Source organism: Numida meleagris, chromosome 23 (genome assembly GCF_002078875.1).
Source record: "Numida meleagris isolate 19003 breed g44 Domestic line chromosome 23, NumMel1.0, whole genome shotgun sequence".
NCBI lineage: Eukaryota > Metazoa > Chordata > Aves > Galliformes > Numididae > Numida > Numida meleagris.
The window spans coordinates 2,681,219-2,703,781 of record NC_034431.1 but is presented as its reverse complement, the minus strand read 5'-3'; the positions used below and the strand labels follow the sequence as shown (position 1 = coordinate 2,703,781).

Below are 22,563 nucleotides of genomic sequence, written 5' to 3'. Positions count from 1 at the left end.
GCCGCTCGCTCGCCATTGGCTGCGCTCCGCCGAGCCCCGCCCCGTTCCCTGAGCGACGCTGCCGATTGGCCCGCCCTCCGGGTGGGGCGAGGCCGCGCGGCGCAGCGGGCCGCACTCAGTCAGGCGGCGGGGTTGGGCCTGCGGCCCCGCCGGGTACCGGGGGGAGCTCAGCTTCCCGCCGCCGGGTCGAGGTCACCGCCCCGCACCCGGGGTCCCACGGCCTCGCTGCCGGGTGAGGGGAGGCCCCGTAACCTGACAAGCCAGCAGCTCGCAGGCTTACCTCTCGTTGCGCCAGAAAACGATCACAGCTTTTATCAAATTTAACAATCATCGCTTTACTGATTCCAACTGTGAGGAAGGGATTGGATCGACCAACGTTTGTACTGCCCCCACCCGAAGGCAGCGGGAGCTCGGATCCGAGAGGGCGCGGCGCTGCTGGGCGCTCTGTGCTGCAGGGACGGGCTGCAGCGGGGAGCAGAGCGGCCCAGGGCAGTGTGCTGGGAATGGAGTGCCTCGGATCAGCAGGAGTTCCTCGGTACACGCTGCTGCTCTGGGTCAGTGCGGTGCTCGCGGTTAGCTGGACCGCAGCGCTGCCTCTCGCATCCGGGACGAAAGGTCTTTAAGCAGAGCAATTGGTTCCTTTGAATGAAGGTTTAATTGGTAGGAGAATGGTTCCGGGCGGTCAGGCTGCGCCTCCAGCTCTGCCTGAAGCTCCTGTGTCGCCGCTCGCAGACAGGACCTTCTCCTTGCAGGAAGGATGGGTGGCAGGCAGCCCGCGGCCACGATCTGGGGACAGAGGCTCTTGCTGGGAGCTGTGATTCACATCTTCGGGGCACACAGCACTCTGCCAGGCACAGAGCACAGCTGTGGCTGCGTGTGGGTGGCATCCAGCTGCGCTCCGCTCCCCGTAAGGCAGGCAGACTGCTTCCTCCTGCTCTCCGCTCCCAGGGAAACAGACCGTGCCTGGAGGTGAGCTCCTGGCTTCACCCCTGTAACAGGCTCCTGGCCACGATCATCCGCATCACCTCGTTGGTACCTGCAGTGGGTCAAGGGTGCAAAAGACAGTTAAGGGATGGTCCAATTCTGCACCCAGTGAGGGCGCACAAAGTTCTTCCCTGATCTGCAGACTACAGTACAGAAAACCTCTCCCCGGGGGGAGCACTTGAGGTGGCATTTCTGAGGTATCAGGCTGAAATACAACTGCGAAGTGCGAACACGTTGCTCAGGAAAGGCTTCAGAAACACTTGTGCTTTTTATTTGGGCACTGACAGGGCACCAAACACTGCGCTGCACAGGATCTATGTCAACAGCTGAGTTCACTGCTTTGCTACGTGACACATATACAACACACAGAAGGCACAGGAAAGCTTATATCCCTACGAGGTGCCTTGGTTTTACGTGAATGGGTTTCAAAGAAGGGAAAACAAAACGGTAAGGAAGTCAAACTGGGATTAGAAAAGGCCACTGCACACGCAGTTGTGCCCAAACACTGGTAGAGAATGCCAAAGACTAAATGGGAACTGCTGGGGAACGTCAGCACATGTCTGTGGGAGTAATCAGATAAAACTGGATAGAGGCATCGCTAACATGACAGAGATCTCCCCTGCTGTAAGACCCTTCAAGCACATGGTAAATTCTCCAGAGAGCTGGAGATTTTACACAAAGAGCTCTTGGCCGGGGGATGCCTGCATGTGATATCCAGGGACAGTTCAAGCTCCGGGCAAAACTGAAACCTTAGAATCAGTCATGTGGCGAGGCCTGGAAGGCCTGTTCTTTCTTGGTGCATAGCCAAATCCCTGCTAGTAACAGCGTCTTTTACCTTCCAGGATCTGGTGGACTCTGACGTCTCGCACAAACTGCTGCACCGCATAGTCCTTCAGGTAGCCATAGCCCCCGTGCATCTGTAGAGCCTGGTTACAGATCTAAGAAGACAGCAGTGCTGCTGAAGTGGCTTGCATGGTGTTGAGGACAAGTCAGCGACAGAAGCACGGTAAGAAACCAGGAACCTGGGCTCATTTCTTTTTTTCCGGTCACCTAATCTCATCTCTTAACAGCCTGGTGTGACAGCGAGGAGCTTTCGGTTCCCATCAATGCTGCTGTCAGTGCTATCATGTTACCTAACGGCTGCTTCACATTAATGGTGCATTTATGTGAACAACATAGCATATAATAACCAAGAAAGGCTTTACTTAACAAAGGCAGCTTTTGCTGCATTTCCATGATGCTAGTGGGAGAAAAACCAAAACGCCAGATCACCACCTAGCGGCCAGTCAGCTGAGGAACCTGCTCGAGGCTTTGATTTCTATTGAAATGTGACTCCACGTATCACTATCTATCAACTCGAGACGTACAACATAACAGGCAGCAAACATGCAGAGTGCTGAGAACATATGTCTATATGACACTAATCTAAGAAGTGTCATGGCACACAGCTCTTCTTGCTTTCTCTTTTCAGGGACATTTTGTGATAATGATTGATTGATTTCTGAGTGGTCTAGGAGAGACCACTTGCTACCTAGGAGTTATCAGCACGTAACAGGTGTATTACAATTTGAAAATGAAAATGCTCTGCTGCCTATCTTGTGTCCTTGCTTGGTCCTTTAGAAAGTTGTGTAGAAAGCCCTAGAAGCCAGGAGACCTGAACTGTGGAGACGCAAATACTGCAGCCTCCACAGGGTGCAGAATTCTGTCCCATAAAGCATCCTGGTCCTGAAACGAGGCTTCTGGCTCCGGGTCTGGTTGCCTACAGCGTCAAACCTCTTTCTGAGATTCTGGGCACTGAGTGAGGTCTCCAAGATTCCAATTAAGATGCCAAATGAGCTTTGAGTAACCTACCGCAAAGCATTCATCAGTAGCAAACAGCTTGGCCATGGAGCACAGCACGGCTGCATCTTCCCGTCCCTCCTGCAGAGCCTGTGCAGCGTTGCGTACCATGAGCCGTGCAGCCACCAGGCGCGTCGCCATCTCCGCCAGCCTGAACTGCAGGTACTGCCAGCAGGCAGCACAAGGGAAAAATGGGGTCAGCAAGGCAGGTCTCATGCCTGACATGCTTTCTTACCACGGAAAATCACGTTCCTGACTTTGATCTCTGATCTCCCTTCCGATTTACCTTTGACACACTGAGAACTACTCCCTCCAACTGTTTGTTCAGCCAGAATCAGACAAAGAACAGCTTACAGAGAGCAAATCTGGTAGACAGCTTACCTGGTTGCTTGCTAGGGGTTCCCCAAACTGTTTGCGGACAGTGAGATGTTCCTGAGCCAGAAGAACAGAGGCATGAGCAGCTCCTAATGAGCAAGAAGCTGGTGAGAGAAAATGAGAATACAGGGTGAACATGAAGCTAATGGAGACAGTCAGCAGCGTGACCCTGCCCTTCCCTCTTGTCTCTCTGCTGTCTTTCTTACCAATGTTTATCCTGCCTCCATTCAGTCCCTTCATGGCAATGCTGAAGCCCTGCCCTTCAGCTCCCAGCCGGTTGCCAACAGGAACAACACAGTCCTCAAAAATCACAGCCCGAGTTGGCTGGGAGTTCCACCCCACCTGGGGAAAAAAAAAACCAGAGTACTTTCCAAACTGCTTGGGGAGCAGCATGCATCCATCTCACAGCAGAGAAATGCTCAGCCTGCTCTCAACCCCCTGATCTCATTGCTGAGCTGCTGCAAGAGCACCTCAGAGCGTGTGGTTTGGTGTCAGTGTGCTGAGCTAGAAATTCGAGCGCGTGTGTTTGAGCAGAGCATTTCTGAGATTAAAATCCTTCATTTAGCGAAGCGAATGTTATTGTGAAAACTTCACCAAAATTGGACGTGGCTTGGAAAAAACATCCCAGGAGGTCCCATTCAACAAAAGATGCCTGGTGCTTTGCAGATGAGCTCATCTCTGTCCTGCACCTCCCTCAAGTACACAGGAAATAAAAAGCAAGGCTCTTACCTTCTTCTCTTTCTTGCCGAAGCTGAGACCTGGTGTCCCCTTCTCCAGCACCACGCAGGAGATGCCCTTGGGGCCTGGGCCTCCTGTGCGACACATAACCACGTATACATCCGTGTCACCCCCTCCACTGATGAAAGCCTGCAGAAAGTCACAAGAGCAAAGGGTGGGCTATTGTATGCTAACTCGGGGCCTGCAGCAATAGCCGGGGTCCAAAGATGGAGGGGTGAAGTGGAGGGACAAAGACTCCACTGCCAGGAGGCATTTAGGAGCCCAACTGTGCTAAGCTCTGGGGCATGCCCTGCAGAGGATGCCACACCATGGGGAACAGACAGAGATGAGGATACAGTAGGAAATGAATAGGATGGTGAGACCCAGGACCCTTCATGCATGCGGTGCCATCCAGCAGCTTTAAGAGGAGCAAAGAGGTACCTTGGAGCCATTCAGGACATAGGTGTCCCCTTTCCTCTTAGCTGAGGTCAGCAGGGAAGCCGCATCACTTCCACTTCCTATTTGGGAGGTAAGGGAGCAGCCAATGAAGCAGGAGATCTTTGAAGACAGAGACTGTAAACTGTTCTGGGAATCATACCCAAAACCACTTGGGTCTGTACCACGAGTAGTCATCAACTATCAACTGCCCCTTCTGAACTTCTGGTGATTGCACAGGAGAATGTGAAAAGAAACATTTCACCTCTAGCTCCATGCAACGTTCACATCCAGTAAAACCACGCTAGGAGTGAGGGAGGGGAAAAGATTTGGTTTGAAAATGCTCACCTGGCTCAGTAAGGCAGTAAGAAGCAAATTTCTCCATGCTACAGAGCGATGGGCAGAACCTGTGCCTCTGTTCCTCGTTGCCAAAGGTGTCAATCATCCAAGCACACATGCTGGAGCAGGAGAGAAGGAGCAGCATTACAGTGTGTGCATGTGAACACAGCCCTAGAAGGAAGGTGGGTCATACAAGAACATTCCTGACTCAACAGAACAAAGCTCCACAAAAGCACTGAGGCTTGTAAGCTCATTGTTCCACCCCTGCTGCAGTTAATCTAAAATAGCCCAGGAGGCAGCCCCGCTTCACCTGCCCCAGGCACACTGAAAGGGAGCAAAATTACACACCAGAGAAGCTGGGAAGAAGGGCATCACCTTCTATTCACACCAGACTTGCTGCCTTGTGGAACAGCACAATCCTATTTAACAGCCTCAGCGTTTCCCTCAGCACCAAGCCCTATTGTGCAAAGTGAGCCCTTCCCTGAACAGGTCTGTATAAGCAGGATAGGGCCCTGGCATCAGCTGGTGCCTGTGGGCACTGCCACAGTACAGCTGAAGGGAAAAAAAAAAGCTTTTTGCAGACAGGTTGCTATCTATAGACAGCTTAAGTGGATGAGCAGGAAACAAAATCCTGAACTTAATCCCATCCTGCATGCCATGAAGCTAAAATTACTTCTTGGTGGCATCTTGGTTTTTGGAGCCTATTTGTTTACTGCAGTCAAGGGATCCTGGCAGGGACGTGCCTAATTGGGCTCCCAACTCCAAGTGAGCACCAGGAGAGCTGTCTCTGGACGCAGAGCCCAAAGAACAACTGTGTTTCTCAGCCAGCCTGACCCCATCCGCCCCTCTGCTGCTGCACTCACTTGTGGATGCTCATATAGGCAGTGGTGCTGGTACATCCTGTCGATAAGGCTTCAAAGATGATGGAGGTATCAAGACGTGACAATCCAGAGCCACCCACATCGGGTTTCACGTAGATGCCACCAAATCCCAGCCGGGCTGCCTTTCGCATTGTTTCCACGGGGAATATTTCCTATTGGAACAGGCAGAGACATCGAAAGTGAACGTCCATGATGAAGTTCTGGCACACCGCGGCCACCAAGCTCAGCTCCAAACTGCTGCATTGTTTAAGTTAATTGGATTGGCTAAAAGCTAAGCGGTTACCTAGACAGATTCACACCATTTTCAGGAGCAAATTCAAGCTTCCAGATGAATGAGCTGCTTAGGAAGGCTTTAAGGGAATTTCTGATGGGTTCCCACTAGCAGCATCTTCAAATAAATCCCTACTGCTGTCATCACAGCCCTGAGAAGTTACTGCAGGGACCACTCTGATGGGACCAGGGGCAATAACATCCGATGGGAGGAGAGTGAGTGGAACAACCCTTCCGAGGCTGCCGTACCTTTTCATCCCACTCAGCCATGTGAGGTGCCATCTCTTTGGTAGCAAAATCAAGGGCCACTTTTTGGAATTCCTTCTGCTCCTCGGTCAGACCAGCAGACGCTAGAAAACCATAAAGAGATCAAACAGGGCGTCATGCGTGGCCTCCACTGGAAAGCCCACTTCTCTGCTCCCCGGAGCCACTGGGATCTGTGCTGGGAGGGGGCTGGGGGAGGGGGCTTTCGTAGAGCAAAGCAGACCCAGGGCTGCACGCATCTTTGGCTGCTCAGCACCACGTTGTGAGGTCGGGGCAGGGACAGCGCAGCCCCGTGCAGCTGCCAAGCCGTCCTGCCAGGCCCGTGCTGCAGAAACACAAGGGAACGCTCCTGCCAGTGCAAAGAAGTGGTGCTAGAAAGCGAGCCGATAAAGAAGCTCTTTGGAAACGGCATCTAAAGCTGTAGCTGCATTCTGCCGTGCAAAACTCCTGCTTTATTTGCACAGACCCGACGCCGTTTTATTAGTTCCCCCCCTAACAGACATAAAGCTGCTGCTGCTTCTCTCCTTAACGTGTCACATTAAAATGCCGCAGCAATTAATCGGGGAAGCGTTCTGGAATCCTTCAGACCACAGGCTCAGCCACCGCTGCCAGCCGGGACCAGGGGGCAGAGCTCACGAGCTGGCCGTCCTATTACACGCAGCTACCCGGCCGAAGCGCTCCTTCCTGACAAACCCCGCGCCGCGTTATCGTGATGCCCCGATTCACGCTCAGCTCCGAAGCACGGAGGTGCGGGCAGGAGGAGGGAGCGTCACCGCTGCTGCCCGCTGTCCCGCGGCTCTGTGAGCACGGGGCGCCCGGGCAGCGGCCTCTCCGCGGGCACGCGGCAGCTCGGCGCTCGCAGCCTCCCTCCTTCCCTCCTTCCCTCCCTGGGGAGCGGCAGCCGGCCTCGCCCCGCGGCGCCTTACGGTCGATGCACGAGGCGATCCCGCGGCGCCGCAGCAGCAGCGGGGCCGCGAAGCGGCGCGGGGCGGCTCTCCAGGCCATGGCGGTGCGGGGGGCGGCGCCGCGGCGGCAGCCGGGAGCTGTAGTCCTCGGCGCCGGGCCGCCCGCATTGGCCGCGGCGGGAGGCGAGCCGCCGGGGCGATGCCTTTTTTGCATAACGGTTACAGACTTCCGACTCCGATGGGGCGGGGGACGGCGTGTTTCCTCCGCCCGCGCTGAAGCTCGGGCGAGGCGAGAGCATCTTTCCCCCGGTCCGAGGCGGAGCGGCGGTCGCGGCGGGTGAGAGGGAGCGGCGGGCGGGGCGGAGGGGAACGCCGGGCGCAGGCGGTGGAAAAGTTGGTGCCGACCCGTCTAGCGGGAGAGGGCCCGGGCGGAGCCGGCTAACTTCTGACAGGGGCCGCCGGCAGAAGGGGGCACGGGTTCGAGCGGCCAAGTTGCGCTCCTTTTCTCCAAAGGCCGCTCGCTTGCACGAAGCTCCGCGCTGGGCAGGCTGGGCCAGACGCCTCCGGGGGTCAGGCTGCACGGAGCCCTGCAGGCGAGCTGCTTTCGCTTTCCCAAAAGCGCGGCTCCTCTTACACGGCAGAAAACGGGCGCGCTTAGGCCGGGCGCCTTCGGGACTTTCCTCCGACAGCTGCTCCCCGTGGAGGAAAGCAGCAGCCCTGCTGCCAACGTCCGTCAGAGCGCAGCTCCAGGGCTGCCCGCCTGCAGCCAGCCAGGGGTGCGGCCCTCAACCAGTGCCAGGACTTGCACTGATAGAGGAAGTGGCTGAGCTCAAGGAAGGAAATGTACTCTCCCCTCGCTGCACAGCTTTTCCATTCTCTCAGCTCTCCCGACTTTTTTTTTTTTTTTTTTTCTGCTTGCCTGAATAAGCGGTGATCTGTCCCTCTTTCATTCAGCAGGTGCTTCTGGGTGAAGAGAAGATCATTAAAAAGAGACCAGAGATGCCTTGGCCGAGCAGAAAAAGAGACAAAGGAGCAGTAGCAGGTCTGTGCTATGTCCTGACTAATTCAGCATCTCTTACACGAGGTTCTAGGCTGCAGTGCAAGTACAGACAGTCATCTTGACTGTCACGTCTTTCAAACCATGTCTCTGAGACAGCATTTCCTCTGTAACAGTGAGCTGAGCATCCATGTGTGACTGAGACAAGTCTGGTAGATGTAAGAGAGGGACAGTGGTGTATTCTCAGCACAAGACAGTTAAGAAATGTGACTCATCCACTTATTAAGAGCTTTCAGATCCTCCATGCTAGAGCCAAAGCATACCCAGTATAGCGGCACGAAGATGATGTGGTACCAGATACCACAAAATTAAAAGCCTTGCACTGGAGGCAGCATTATCTGATGTTTGAGGCAGGAGATGAGAAAATTAAAACAGTTGGCTCCTCTGTGCTACTCACCTGCTGAACAGGCTCCAGCAGATAACCACCTTCATTCCCTTTAATCACTGTTTTTTTGCTCTTTATGTTCAGGACAAACAAGCATAGGGGCCCCCTCCAAACTGGTAGCACAGCAAATGCTTAACATAAGGCTTCTAGCTAATGCAGTAACTGAAATAGTTTCCTTTGCTGCTGAATTTTCCTGTTATTTATCAGACTCACCTAAACTGACCTTTTTGCCCGCTGTTAATTTCTCAACAATTAATTAAAAAAAAACCTTCAAATTACACTTCATGAGAACAGTATGGTCTACCCTGGCTTTGTTTATGCATATGACAAAAAAACAAAATCCGTATTTTAGATGCAAACTAGAAATATGCAGAAACACTGATAAGTAAAGCAACTATCTTACATGTAACATCCAGGGTACACCAAACTTCTGTTGCACTCATGTAACAGTATGTAAAAGCCTGGGTGACTAAAATCGTTTCAGCACCAGTCCTTACCAGAAACATTCTGTTTTACCAGAATTGTCTTTTCTCCCTTGTTTCTTTTAAGATAAAAAGGAGCCTGATGCTAAAATTGCCAAGACTGAGGAGGAGACTGAAGATAAGGAGGAAGAGGAGAAGTCCACGAAACCTCCAGCTGGGAGCTCCAAGTCAGGATGGAAGAACTGGAAAAAGGCAAAAGAATCTGATTCTGGTGGAGAGGAAAGCAAGATAACATATTGCCACTGGCTGCTGAAATCAGAGCCAGAGAGCAGGCTCGAGAAGGGAGTGGATGTGAAAGTAAGCACTGACACCCATTCTAGTATTCTTCTACAGCAAAGTCAACAAAGCATAGAAGCAATTTCACTCCTAACCAGAGCATTAGCACCAGAGTGTTGAATTACAGGATCAAACAATTCAGACTATTTGCAATATCAACACTACTGAGCCTTTAGTACTTCTCAAAAAGCACTTGTATTCCTGAAAATAGGACAAGATAATTCTGTTCTCCTTAAGGGTGACAACATTGGGGTTTGATTCTTAAAGAGGAAATCAGGTCCTCAGGATGCTTAGCTGTAGGTAGCAGGGACACCATCTATTTCAGGCTCTGCCTTTACACTAGGTACAGCATTCCTCTTTCATGCAGGTTTTTCTTTAAACCCTGTGGGAACAAACACATTTTTGTGAAGTTTGAACTATCACTGAAGCAGCTACCAATGTTTAGGCAAAACACAGACAATAAGGCAACAAAGCTCAAACTGCCTCCTGGACTTAACCTGTACGTTCATTGCATTTGGCAGTTCAGCATTGAAGACTTGAAGGCTCAGCCCAATCAGACAACCTTTTGGGAGGGAGTAAGAAACTACCAGGTAAGAAGCAGATGTCAAAGACTGAGTCACTGAAATATCACTAGAAGAATGTTCTCTCTCTTCACAGATGACTTGTTTCCTTTGCGTGAAGTGCTGAAGTATTTTCTTTTGATGCAGTCTGCCTGCTTTGACAGCTGTATTCTGTTAGGAGTCAAAACTGCTTAATTATCTCTATATTAAAAGTAGATGCAAGCTGGGTAATATTCTCTTAAATCGTCCAGTTTTTCTTTAGCTCAGTCTCTAACAGGTTCCACAGATGATCAGCTTCTATTTCCCTTGACACCTTTAAGCAAGTCTGCACTCAGCCAAATCCTGTGCCTGTCAGTGTGCAGCAGTCTGTTCTGTGTTCCAGGACTCCTGTGCAAAGGAAATCTGCGTGCACTTCCCCTGCCTAATGCAATCTGCTCTGCTGCCTGTTTGCTGACAGCTAACACCAGCCTACTGCTATCCCCAAATGAAGCTGGCTGAGCTGTTGCATTCCCTCATGCACTCTAATCAAGAAGATCTGGCTCTTTACTTTTCTTTTTACTTCATTTCATTGCAGTGTAAAACATCTGTATGACCAATGTAGGAGAGCTTGTATGAATAGCACTGAAGCACACACCTCCCTCCTGTTGTTAGGTCTCGTTCCTAGCTGTTATGATGAAACCCTGAGAGTTCCATATCAATTGCTCAAAGTCTCTCATTTTAATCTGACAGGCAAGGAACTTCCTGAGAGCCATGAAGCTTGGGCAACAGGCATTCTTCTATCACAGTAACTGCAAAGAGCCTGGCATTGTTGGCATTGTCAAGGTGAGTGCCTCATTCTGTGTGTTGGGGGGGGGGGAAAGTAATCAGTGGGTTATCAAACAGCTTGTTAGCCTTGCTTCTGTTTCACAACCAGAGGAGAGCAAGAGAAGACTAATGAGAGCAGCAAACAGGCCTAGGGTATCCAGGCTCAATATATGTATTGCAGCAGAGCATCTTGGGCCTCTTTCCCCAGAGAAATGAAACCATACCGCTGTTACCTTGCTGTCATTTCAGAGCATCTCCAGCCAAGTGAAGCATTGCTCTGCCCTCATGGCTTCTGATTAATATCTGATTCACTAAATTCCACTGTGCTGACTCTGCAAGGCAGTAGCACAAAACCTCAGGCACAGAAAAGCTTTTTTCATTAAGAGCTGTACCCGGTTTTCCTCTGTTACATGTATTCCTTGACTTTGCTCTCTAGAGAGATGGTGATGCTTCAGTGACATCCATAATGTTCTGCAGTGCTTCCAGCCAAGGAATCTAAAGGAAGGAAATGTATCTGTTAGAATGGATTTCAGGGCAAGCAAAGCTCATTTTTGCACCAGTATTATTCCTGTTCTGTCTAGGCACAGCTTTCTCAAGGGCCCTTCCTACCCTTTGCTGACAACAGCATTTAACTGACAGGAGCTTGTCTCACATTCATCTCCCATTCTGTTTCAGATTGTAAAGGAAGCATACCCTGATCACACACAGTTTGATCAGAAGGATCCTCATTATGACTCTTCCAGCAGAAAAGAGAACCCCAAATGGTCCATGGTAACGTAGCAAACTAAATACAATTGTTTTAAGCTCTATGTTTGATCCCATTGCCTCTTACACTGCATATCTTTGGAAGCTTCTGCCCTAGCCTACCTACCTGTTTCTCCATCAAGAGAAAACACAATTCTGATTTTCTCTACCTCTTCTGTTACTTCCACGACAAAATGCATCTCCCTAAGTTTTCAGATCTTCCTTGCACAGAGGTCAGTTCTGCATCCATTGCAGAGTTCTGGGTTAGGAAGGAGAACAAACATCTTCAAGCACTCTTAGTCTATAGCAATGAAAACTATAGTTTTGATTCATACTAAATTATAGGGAAGTGACTGCTCACAGGCTGTATAACCTGCAGCTTCATTTTATATTGCCTGTGACCACATAAATGTATGTTTGTAGTGCACAGTGCTAAGACTGATGTAAACGACTGGCCTGCCAGAAGCATCTGAGATTTTCAGCCTTCAGCAAGAAAAAGCTTCCCTCCCATTACAAGATACTATACATTAGCCACTTGATTCAGTTTAAAATCCTTGTTTCCCCAAAGATCTTATGTGTTATCTGGATGCCAAATCCTTCTTCAACCATGCTCCTTTGCTGCTCATCACCTGCCAGGTGGATGTCCAGTTTGTGCGGATGACAAAACGTTTCATCCCCCTTTCTGAAATCAAGACTCACCACCTGGCACATAAAGCAGATGGAGGGCCCCTAAAGAACATGATGCTCTTCTCAAGACAACGTCTTTCCATCCAGCCACTGACACAAGGTAAAAGCCTTCTCCTTCTTTGGTCTTGGTGCCATTCCTTCTGAGAGGCAGCTTTCACCCAGACAACTTGGAAGTTCCACTTACGACTCTTTCTTCCTTACCTTCCCAATACAGAGGAATTTGATTTTGTCTTGAGCCTGGAAGAGGAAAAGCCACATTAAGAAACTGACAGCAGCACAGCTTCTACCCAGCCCGTTAATGCCTCCTCCTAAACCAGCGTGATTCTCAAATTTACTTCCTCAACCACAGCAATGAGAACAAGCCTGCAAATGGTTTGAAGCTTTATGTCCCTTACTCCAACACTGTTGGGTTTTTTGCTTATTTTTAAATAAAGCCTTTTAGAATCAATTGCAGCTGGTCGATTTTTAGCAGTGGTAACACTCTGCCATTTCTTTCTTGAAAGAAACATCCCTGAGTCTGCTTACTGGAGGATGCAGTGCAGTTCCATGTACTGCACAGGGACATTTTTCTGCAGAAAGAGGTCACTATGCTTCTGTCTAGAGCAAGAAAATTTCGGTGTGTATCCACATCTAACCTAATTACTGCAAAGCAGATCTCAGTTAACTTCCTGCAGGTATGAAACTTCCCCTGTTACTTTAGCAGTGACATCACAAATTAGCCTGCTCATTTTTAGGCTACACGTGTCCTCCATCGGCACGGCTTCCAACAGTGACATACTTTCTAAAGAAAGACCACATTGAAGAAAAATGCCTTAATACCAACAATACTGACCCAACCCAGGCAGTACAAACCATATCAGACAAACTCGTGCACAGCATTTGACAGCCAAGGCTGGCTTTTTTTTAATTGGAGAGACAAAAAAAAAAAAACAAAAAAAAAACAAGTTTTAAAATACAGCCATTGAAAAGACGACGAATTAAGAAACATGTAAACACAGCAGAGGCTTAATTACAAGTTGCACTGCTTGGTTTTAGTACTTGCACACTCCCCCCTACCTGACACTGCCTAGGAGAGAGGGAATGACCCAAGTAATGAGTAGAACCATCCAGCTCAGGCGAACACAACAGCTCAAGTAGTGTCTGCCCCCTACTGTGCCAGTGAAGTGCTTTTCTATAGTACCTTGTCCTGGAGTGACCGTATGCTTCCACTTCTCTGCTCAGCACATCTGCTCCACCCCAGACAAACAGAGGGCCTAGTGGGTAACGGGTTAAACGATCCTTACATTAAGTAAAAGTGGGGATCATTTCTAAATTCTGATTCCGCAGCTAGGGACACAGGGGAGAGAGGCACAAAGTAGGAAAAAAAACAAAACAAGAAGAAGCCCTATGGGCTCATGCACTTTTTTTCAACCCTGCTCATGGAAGGGGAGTTGGAACTAGATGATCTTTAAGGTCCCTTCCAACCCAAGCCATTCTATGATTCATTCTAAGTAAGCCCTCTCCAAGCGATGAACAGATGATTAATTGAAATCTCCTTACAGTGCATTATCTTGTCGGACTGGACTGATGCTGTTCAGACAGTAAACAAACCACTCCTGGAATGCAAAGACATTTTCATCCATGGGGTTTCTTTAATACCACATGGCCTACAATCAAAAGGAATTCACAAGGGGAAGAACTCTTAAGTAGGAGGGGAGTGGAGGGCAAGCATAGGGCGGTTAGGGTGCTGCTGTGCTCAGCTTAGCTGTGGAAAGACAGGCTGCTATCCCCTGAGGCTCGCTGCAGGAGCTTCACTTGTCTCTCAAAGATTGTGTATTGCCACAGCGCAGGTGGTTCCCCCTTCATAGAGGGGGGAGTAGAATAAGTGAGTGTCAAAGTCATAACCAGATTGCTTCGCCATGTGAGACCTGCAGACGTTACCACCCCTTGCCCTGGCATAACAAGGGAGCTGCCTCAGCTTTTGCTTCAGTCTGAGGAACACAGGGCTCCAGCCCATGGCACACGCTTCTCATGTAAAGAAGAGCAAGTCACGTCTTCACTATTACAGAGCAGAAACATGGTGTGACGCGAGCGTTCGGCGGAGATGAGTTCATTAGTGTCCTCTACAACAGAGCGAGACTGCCCAGCTCTACTACAAACCACAACCTTACACGCAGTGAGTAAAAGATAACTTACTTTGGCAAGCAGAAACACACATTTATCACTGAAATACAGTAGCTGTCTTATTACATAAAAAGCTCCCCTTCCCACCCTGACCCCGTTCCCTCCACCAGCATCACTGGAATGAACAACGCAGAAGATGCTTCCATTTCCCAGCTGCAAGACGACTGTTCTACATTCGGCTGTAGGACAGAGGAGATTCATTCCAGAATCAAAAAGAAGCTGGACAAAACCATCGTGAGCCACAAACTTGCAGGGAAACTCAGACAAATCCCACTTGGTGGAGCTCCTATCCCAGCACCTAGTGCAGGCTTGTCTCTCCAGCTGGTAGGAGGTCTGAACGCCTGCTTCTCCAAAGGGCATCTAAACAGGATGGATATTCTCCAAACGCAGCTCAAACAAATCTACAAAGCCAGTTCTAATTCTTAATGGAGGAGTGATTCCATTCTGGGAATGTTCTCATGACTCTACTTAGTTGAAGACTAAAAGCAGCTTATTTTAGAATTAAAAAAGAAAAAAAAAACCCACAACTGCATTCAGGTTCTCAGTTCAAGGCACACCCTCAGACCTCACTGGAGGCTTCAGCTCAGGCCTCAAGAATGTCTCTCTGCAATTCGAAAACTCAACCATCCTTCCAGTTGCTGCTTGGCTCCTTCTAGCAGCACGCATCAGCCACGAGCTGCTTGAACAACTGCATCCTCCTTCTGGCATTACCAATCCCCATCCTGCAGGCATGAGAGCAAACAATACAACACGCGTGTTTCTGTACTGCTCTCTGCCCTGCTTCGAAGCCTGCTCTGTCACAAGGACACAAGGCATAAGCAGGGCAGCATGTGCAGCATAAACTCACTCCCATAGTAAGCCCCACAGTATTTTTCACATCTCAAGACTACGCTCCCGAGGTTGGTCTGCCCCTGCTCTGCAGCAGCAACAGGGACCTGGCTGAGTGCAGCGACCAGAGGCTGAATCCCAGGGACAGTGCTCGGAAGGCACTGCTCTCAGCCAGCAGCCTTCCTGCCCCGACTCCACCACCAGGCAGCACTGCTTGCTCCCCCCGACCCTCACCACGCTGCCCGGCCTGTGCCACCTCTCTGTCTCCTGTCCTACTGGATGCGCATGCCTCCCTCCCTACCAACCACCCCAGCTCCCCCTGACACAGCACAGCAGCCAGGAGCTCCTCCAGAGACACAGAAGCCATCCTGCTGCCCATGCTCCATCAGCGAGGTGGCTGCGTGGCACTGACTGACTCAACTACATTATATAACTGCTTGTGACAAAGAATCCACCACCAACACAAAGAGGAAGAGAAGGCAGTGAGGGGACAACACGAAGCCGCCTCAAGCAGGCTGCGCCTCAGTCTCCAACCCCCTCCTCTACCTTCCCACCGAATGCCGCGGCCTTTTCCCTTGTGAAGATTCCTGAAAGGCAAGAAAAATATCCATCCCACACGGTCCCGGAGCAACCTCCACGCCGCTGAGCCGCAGCAGCACGCTTGGCCTTCGCTTGCTCCCTCCCTCCCCGCGGCCGCGCTGAAAGGGTCTCGGGGCAAAGAGGAGATCAGGCAGCTCCGCAGCCTCCAGATGCGCCTCAAAGCAGCCGACCCCAGAGGAATGTAGATGATCGGGAAGCACTGAGGTGCCTCCAACTCTGCACCACCAGCGCTCCGCCTTGCCTTGCCCTCCCAGCCCCTTCCCACCCTGCTAGTCCTTCGAAGAAAGGAATTGAGTCAAAAAACGGATATTTTTTTTTCGTGAAGTCTCTGAAGTGTTTTTTTTTCTTCCTCCTCGCTGCTGTCCCCGCTTTCTCCACAGCAGCCCTCCTCGGCGTGGCCTCTCACTGCCGGCCGTTGTTCTCTGCAGGCTGGCTGGGGGTCTTGGCCTCCGTGTGCGAGGACGTCCCCTCAAACCGCTGGGAGGCGATGGCCGCTTGGTGGGACATGCTCTTCCTCACTATGTCTCCCTTCCTCCAAAGCACCACCTCCTGCAGCAACACATCCAGCACAGCTTGTCAGGGCTTGTGAGACCTGCCCCACCCAGACCCAAAGGCTGAACCACGCTGCCCAGCACAGCTCGCACCCAGTGGGAACCTGCCCACGCTGGCATCTTCCACTCGCAACGCTGCCTTCCTGAAAACCTGGGCACAGCGCTCCTCCTCCCCAGGATCTGGGCACAGAGGTGAACCCAGTGCATGTCTCGGGCAGCTCCGTCCCATTGCCACTGGCAACTACATCAGATTCAATAAAGAGAAGTGCTGGGGCAAGAGAGTAGAAAAATACTACCGGGTGGGCACCTTCTACATGCACCCTCAGCAGCACACACATCTGATCCATGTGGACCATCTCTTCCAGGCCTTCTGCATGCTCTAAGCAGTCCAGTCCTTACAGATATTCATTTAAAGAATGTGATTCTCCCCCCGGGAATCCAGCATGTCCTTGGTAACCCAAGTGACAGTCTACAGGTCCAAGAGAACCAAGCAGCTGTTTCTCACCTGCTGCTTAAAGTAGCGTCTCTCTTCCTCGTCAATCAGCACCAAGTTGAGGTAATAACGCACTGAGAACTTCTTATTGATGTCTCTCATTGTTGGAGTCAGCTCGTAGCCAGCCAGAAAGAGTCTGATGGGAATGGACTCCCCTACAAAGAGCACAAAACCATCAGTGCGGGCAGAACGTCATCCTGGAAACACAACCTAGGAGAGTGCCAGCAAAACCACATTTCTCTAGGACACATCAAACTTGGTCACTGTTTCCACAAGGGGACCAAGATGAACTGGAAGCCCTCAAGTTCCTCCAAAAGGCCATCAGCACACACGGCCAATGCCAGATCCTGCTACTGGCAGCAGCTATTTCATCTCAACTTTAACAATGCAAAACTCACTTGCAACCTGCATCAAGACAGCACTGCAGGAAAAAAACAAAGTGGCATTTTCTCTGGCAAGTAACTCTGCTGGGCAATGGAAATGGAAAACAAGTGGCACGGGAGGCTGTAGTGAACTAGAACACTTTCTGCCCTGAGTTGCAGCAGTGCCAGCTGATGGCACAATCCAACAGTGAATTTACATTTATTCTTAGTTCTGCCACTCCTTCATTGAAAGAATTAAGTAAAATCACTGCAACTCGTTATGCCTCTATTCCCCCCATCATACCAGAGAAGGAAGGGGTCCTATTTTATCATCTACATAAAAGGCCAGGAGTTCTCTGGTAAAACAGGATGTATATTTCCACTGAGCACACAGATTCAGCTGAAAGTACTGCAGGATTCATATTCCCACCCTTAAAGACTTGAGGAATTTCAAAGGGATTCTCACCTCTCACCGGGGCACCATCCATGATCTCATATTTAGCTATTGTGTCATTCTCATGATACACATTGGGTCCGGTCCCTGTCGTTTCTCTCTTGATGATATCTATCTCCATGTGTTTGATCTTGATCCGCACTAGCAAGAAGTAGATCTTACCAACAATCACATCTTTTAAATGATACCTAGCATGTGAAGGAAGAAAGCACCACAGTCAACACTGCAGAGCAGATCAGGATACCGAAGAGCTCACAAGTCACGTACTTTGCTTTTATCCCCAGCCATAAAGCACATTTGAGGACCACGTGCAAGACACGTGCTTCAGGCTACCAAAGCAAGCTGTCCCCTGCAGCAGATTCCCCACCGCCACCAGCTGCTCTCGAGACACTTACTTGGACTTGTTATACTCAAACTCAATGTGCAGGCAATCCTCAATCCCCACCTCCATCTTAATGGAGGAGTTGAGCTCTGGGTAGGTACTAAGGGTGTGCACGACTATGTCCATCTCCTTCACCACATCGTTCAGTCTGCGGCTGACAGTCGCTCGGAGGAAATACCTGCAAGGGAAGCCCCCCTCGTGTTAGTGTGGCACGGGCAGCAATGGAGATGAAGCAGGGAGGAGCACGGGGCTGAATGGGTTGCACTGAGCTGTCCAAACAGGCTTACTGGTACCCTGGCTTCTGGAGCAGCCGACAGCTCACTGTGGCAAAGCCAAAAGGGAATTTTCTAACGGAATAACGGACTGTTCTAAGCCTTGTCTAAGCTTTCGTGCATTTGTGAGCCTGAATGACCTAAGCATCATTTTGGGGATCTGAATAAGAGCTTGCAGAGCACGTATGGAAAACCACTGTCCTTTTGCAAGAGGTAAGATCGCACCGGTCTCCAGTGGCTGCAGACTCCGCTCTCTCTGCAGATCTCAGAATTTTCCAACCCACCCTGTGAAGCCAGTGACTGGATGTGAAGTCAGCTGGAGTGCCTAGACGTGAAATACAGCTTGCAGCATATGAACGAGGTACCAGCAAGGCATCTGCTTGCATATAGAGCACAATTAAAGTCAACGAGACTGATTACACGATGGCGATAATGTCCCTGCTGGGGACTAAAGCAAACAATTTCTTTTGGTTTTTAATTAGCAAGTAAATTGGAAAATATTTGGTAGATTCAGAAGGGGCTGATTTCTCTTGTCACTTAAATGGGGCCAAACAGGTTCCTTTGAGCCTGACATATGCTTATAAAAGCCCTCAGAGATAGCCTTTAACAATTCAGAGCACCAAATTTCATTTGGAGTCGCATTATAAACTCACAAGGATGTTTTGGAAAGGATGCTGCACTCCAGTATCACTACGGTAAGCATCAGTAGCTGCACACTGCACAGAACCAAGAATAGGGGTCAGCAAAGGGAGGAGACTCACCTCAGCTTCACATTCTGCCCCGTGTAGGACTCATATGGTTTTTCCACGTGGGTGAATTCAAAGTCAAATATCTGCGATTGAGTGAACTCCCCAGGGCGGGCCAGGTCCTTCACCAGAGACACAAACTCATGGTGGTTTCCTCGGTCATAGTAGAGCTCTAGGAAGATGCAAGTCCACGTTAAGCAGCAATACTCAGTCCCATGTGACACTGTATGGATATGCAGGAGATTTCACCGCTACGAGCCACGCTCTTGCCCAGATCAGTACTTCTTTCACCACTGCCCAGAGAACCTACTGGGGGAGCCCGTGCCTCCAACACACTGCACTTGTTCACCGTTCTCCATGGAGGCCAGAACTTGAGCCTGTGCCACCACTGTGGCTGGGACAGCCAGATCCTCACGTGTGGCAGGCCACAGAGCCAGCAAAGCAAGCTGCTGGTCAGGCACAATTAGTGATCTGCTCACTCCACCAGTCAGCAGAGCTACACACGTTAACGGATGCCTGAACTGAACGCAGTGCTTCATAGCGTGATGCCAAAGTCAGGAACAAGAAAGCTGTTGTTCTGTACCAGCCCAGGTTCCCAGTGTATTTACTTGATTTCCTGCTAACCCTTCCCACGCTCATCTGCACTGACAGCAGCCCTACAGTTTGCATCACCTTTAAGCCAGAAGACATTGGCTCTTACACGTGCTTAAGGTATCATTCAAACCAGAACAGCACTGCATTCAGAACAGAAGGCCAACAAACACTCAGCAGCTCTTACCATCCATGCTCATTGTTTCCTACATAGCCTCATGCTCAAGGCCAAAGGCACTGGCACTGTAATGAAAGGAAAAACACCACTGCTTCTATGGAACAGCAGCGACAGAGCAAAACTGAAGTGCTAGGAGGCTTCAGCCGGTGCTGCTTCAGCAACAAAGAGTTGGGGTGGTCTTGATTCACACCAGAGAATAACAACAGAGCAGATCCTCACTGGTGCTGCACTAAGGCAGCGCTCAGCGCGCGGCAAACAAACATGTGTGTCCACCACCCCCTGGACAACAGGCAAACATCGATGAGGAAGCGCATTCAGCTCGGGGAGCACTGCTCAAACCAGCTCAACTCGTGGTCACACTGCTTCAGTTTTCCCCGCAAGCTCCTTACATCGGTCTGCAGGCTCCTCCTTTAATGCAAGCATTCCTTCTACACTTCAGCAAACTTTTCTCTCCTAAGTCAGAGCAACAGCAACTTAAACTCTGCAATTTGCATTCACAGCTGTGTATGACAGCATAACCATCAATGAAATCTGCCCTACCCAGCCCTGTGCGTGAGCCATGTGAATACAAGACACCCACGCAGTCCTTCCGAAAAGCAAAGCCTCAGCCAATCTGATAGGTTCCAAGGAGAAAGCAAAAACCAAAGTCATCAGACGATTGCACACACACAGGTTTCACCGTCAGCGCTCAGCTGTGCAGAGGAGGCTGCTGGGATGGATTACAGGAGTTCAGGAACGGCAGCGAGATTCAGTTCTCTGCTCCTTGAGATGTACACAGGAGAAGTGCCATGGAGCCAGCCAGGCTGGGCAGCAGTGACACACACAGCCCAGCTGCTGCACCAAGCATGCGTCCACTGAGAGGGGAGTGCTCGCTGATGTGACAGGGAAAAGCCACGTGCCACATGAAGAGGAATGAATGTATCATCTTCCCACACGATGCAGGAGGCAAGGAGAGGCAAACATCAGCGTGCTACGTTCTCTGCTAGCTCAGAAGGGCAGAGATTGGCACCTGAGAGCTCGACTGATGTTTCCCACACTTTCGAAGACGTTCACATGTCCAACAAGTCTAAGCCGTGATGTCAGCTTTCAGAGCTGAAAGGTTTAAACAGCAACCTGCCAACATCTGGTCAGGACACCATGCTCAGGACACAGTCACTGCAGGTGAACTGAAACCTTAAGCAGGTTCTGCGCTCCAGCACCCAGCCTGGAACGCTGCGCTCCCCGTGGCACATCACTTCCTTACATCTCAACCCCCTCACCCTGCACACTGCCTTGTACACATGCTGACCTCGTGGCAGCGAGGAGAGCAAACAGAAGGCGAGCTGTTTGGAGATGGAAAGCACGCAGGGAGCGCCATCAGCAATAGCAGCTTCCACACCTTAACCAGCACAAAGGGCAGAGCCAAAGGACACAGCAGCTCCGAGCACACGGGGCCTGGGAAACGCGTATGAATTCAAGGGTGTTGTTCAAAATATATAGCTCAAACGTCCTCCAAGATGGGGGAAAAGAAGCAGGAGAGGCAGCATGGAGAAGGCACGGTGAGCAGGAAGTCCACGCCTCATTTCCACTGAGGATCATAACGAAGCAGGAAGTCTGAAGCTCCCTCTGAGCAACAGGCTCACCTACACTCCAGCATTCACAACCTCTCTCAGCCCGTCCTTCCCTTTCTTTCCAGAGGGCAAGCGTTGTGCACAAACAAGGCCAGGAAAAAAGATTAAAAAGACGCATCTGAGCCGAGTGGGAAAATGTCCAGCTCCGCTTCCTGCAGTGTGCAACTCACAACGCCAAGGCTGCAGGCGTACAGCTCGCGTTTTTCAGCGTTAAACCTGAGCACAGAGGGCTGCAGGTGCACGGTATCACACATGCACGGCTCAGTTCGTGCATCAGCAGAGAGCACTCACGTCACGAGCCACATCTCCAAGTTATTCTGGCTGCAGGTCTCAGCCACGGCCGCTGCAATGGCCATCGGATGGAGGGGTGGGTGTGGCAGCCTCCAAGCAAGCAGGAAATGCTCACATCCAAGTTGGGTGCATGCACGGGGAGCCGCCAGCTGCCAGCAACAGAAAGTCACCGGCCTCTCCGTGCCAGGGCGTGTGCTCACCAGCGCAAAGCAAAGCGGAGCAGGAGATGGACGCTGCAGAGCAGAGCCTGCAGGGATCGGGAAAGCTGAGCTGCAGCACTACCATGCGCGGTGTAGCGGGGGGGGGAGGTGCAGTTGGTGATGAGAAATGCACATCAATGCAAAAACCATCTGATTTGCCATCCTCTGCCCTGTGTGTAGCTGCTGCTGCGTGCGGGCCCGTGGAGACCAGCGGGCACACAGCAATGCACACGGACATCGAGCCGTGCATTAACCAAAGGAGGAGGAAACGCAGACAGTCCGGAGAGTGCCACCGAGCAGCTGTCAGCACCAGGACCTCCAGCCAAGCCCTGAGCCTGCGGGATGGAGCCTTACACCCGATGTTACGCGACCTCAGCGCGTACGTATCACGGGGTTTGCAACAGTGACTGAGCAGAAGGGAGGAAACAGGACAAGGGAACAGCGACCTGGAAAAGGGCCGGAGCCCACTGCCCGCTGCCGAACCGGGACGCGTACGGAACCGCCGCCCCGGGGCACGGCCACCGCGCAGCCCCCGCTCACCGATCTGCCCGATGAACTCCACTTTGATGCCCTGGTGCTCCAGCCGCCGGTTGGGGTGCTTCAGGGTGAGGATGACCCGGCCGGACACGGTCTCCCCGTCGTAGAAGAGGAAGTATTTCTCCTTCTTGCCTTCCTCCGTCTTGTGCTCCACTCGCCGCCGGCTCTCGGCGTCGCTCAGCACCAGCTCCACCTCCGCGCTCTGCCCGAACCCGAAGAAGCTCATGGTACCGGCGGGGGCGGCACCGCGGACAGAGCCCCGCGGGGACGGGAACGCGGAGGGGCCGACGGCGGCCGGGAG

At 51.2% G+C, this 22,563-nt stretch overlaps 3 protein-coding genes across 4 annotated transcripts; 1 reads left to right on the top strand and 2 right to left on the bottom strand.

Annotated features, from left to right (window-relative positions):
* Positions 315–7,345, bottom strand: ACAD8 (acyl-CoA dehydrogenase family member 8). The gene is made up of 11 exons (XM_021375972.1): positions 7,031–7,345; positions 6,090–6,190; positions 5,553–5,722; positions 4,699–4,808; positions 4,357–4,433; positions 3,928–4,065; positions 3,405–3,540; positions 3,205–3,302; positions 2,836–2,988; positions 1,820–1,922; positions 315–1,036 (listed from the first exon to the last, which is right to left on the bottom strand). The coding sequence occupies exons 1-11, from the start codon at positions 7,221–7,223 to the stop codon at positions 984–986; spliced, it is 1,332 nt and encodes a 443-aa protein (XP_021231647.1). The 5' UTR covers positions 7,224–7,345; the 3' UTR covers positions 315–983.
* THYN1 (thymocyte nuclear protein 1) lies at positions 7,206–12,452 on the top strand. 2 transcript variants are annotated; one of them, XM_021375974.1, is made up of 8 exons: positions 7,206–7,346; positions 7,964–8,051; positions 9,001–9,230; positions 9,731–9,799; positions 10,499–10,591; positions 11,249–11,344; positions 11,954–12,104; positions 12,219–12,452. In XM_021375974.1, the coding sequence occupies exons 2-8, from the start codon at positions 8,009–8,011 to the stop codon at positions 12,263–12,265; spliced, it is 729 nt and encodes a 242-aa protein (XP_021231649.1). In that variant the 5' UTR covers positions 7,206–7,346; positions 7,964–8,008; the 3' UTR covers positions 12,266–12,452. The 2 variants fall into 2 exon arrangements, with proteins under 2 accessions (XP_021231649.1, XP_021231650.1); XM_021375975.1 differs by having other exon boundaries at positions 7,211–7,346; positions 7,967–8,051.
* VPS26B (VPS26, retromer complex component B) lies at positions 13,616–22,557 on the bottom strand. Its single transcript, XM_021375973.1, has 6 exons — positions 22,266–22,557; positions 18,871–19,027; positions 17,851–18,015; positions 17,468–17,643; positions 16,652–16,794; positions 13,616–16,144 (listed from the first exon to the last, which is right to left on the bottom strand). Exons 1-6 carry the CDS (start codon positions 22,486–22,488, stop codon positions 15,998–16,000), a joined length of 1,011 nt encoding a protein of 336 aa, XP_021231648.1. The 5' UTR covers positions 22,489–22,557; the 3' UTR covers positions 13,616–15,997.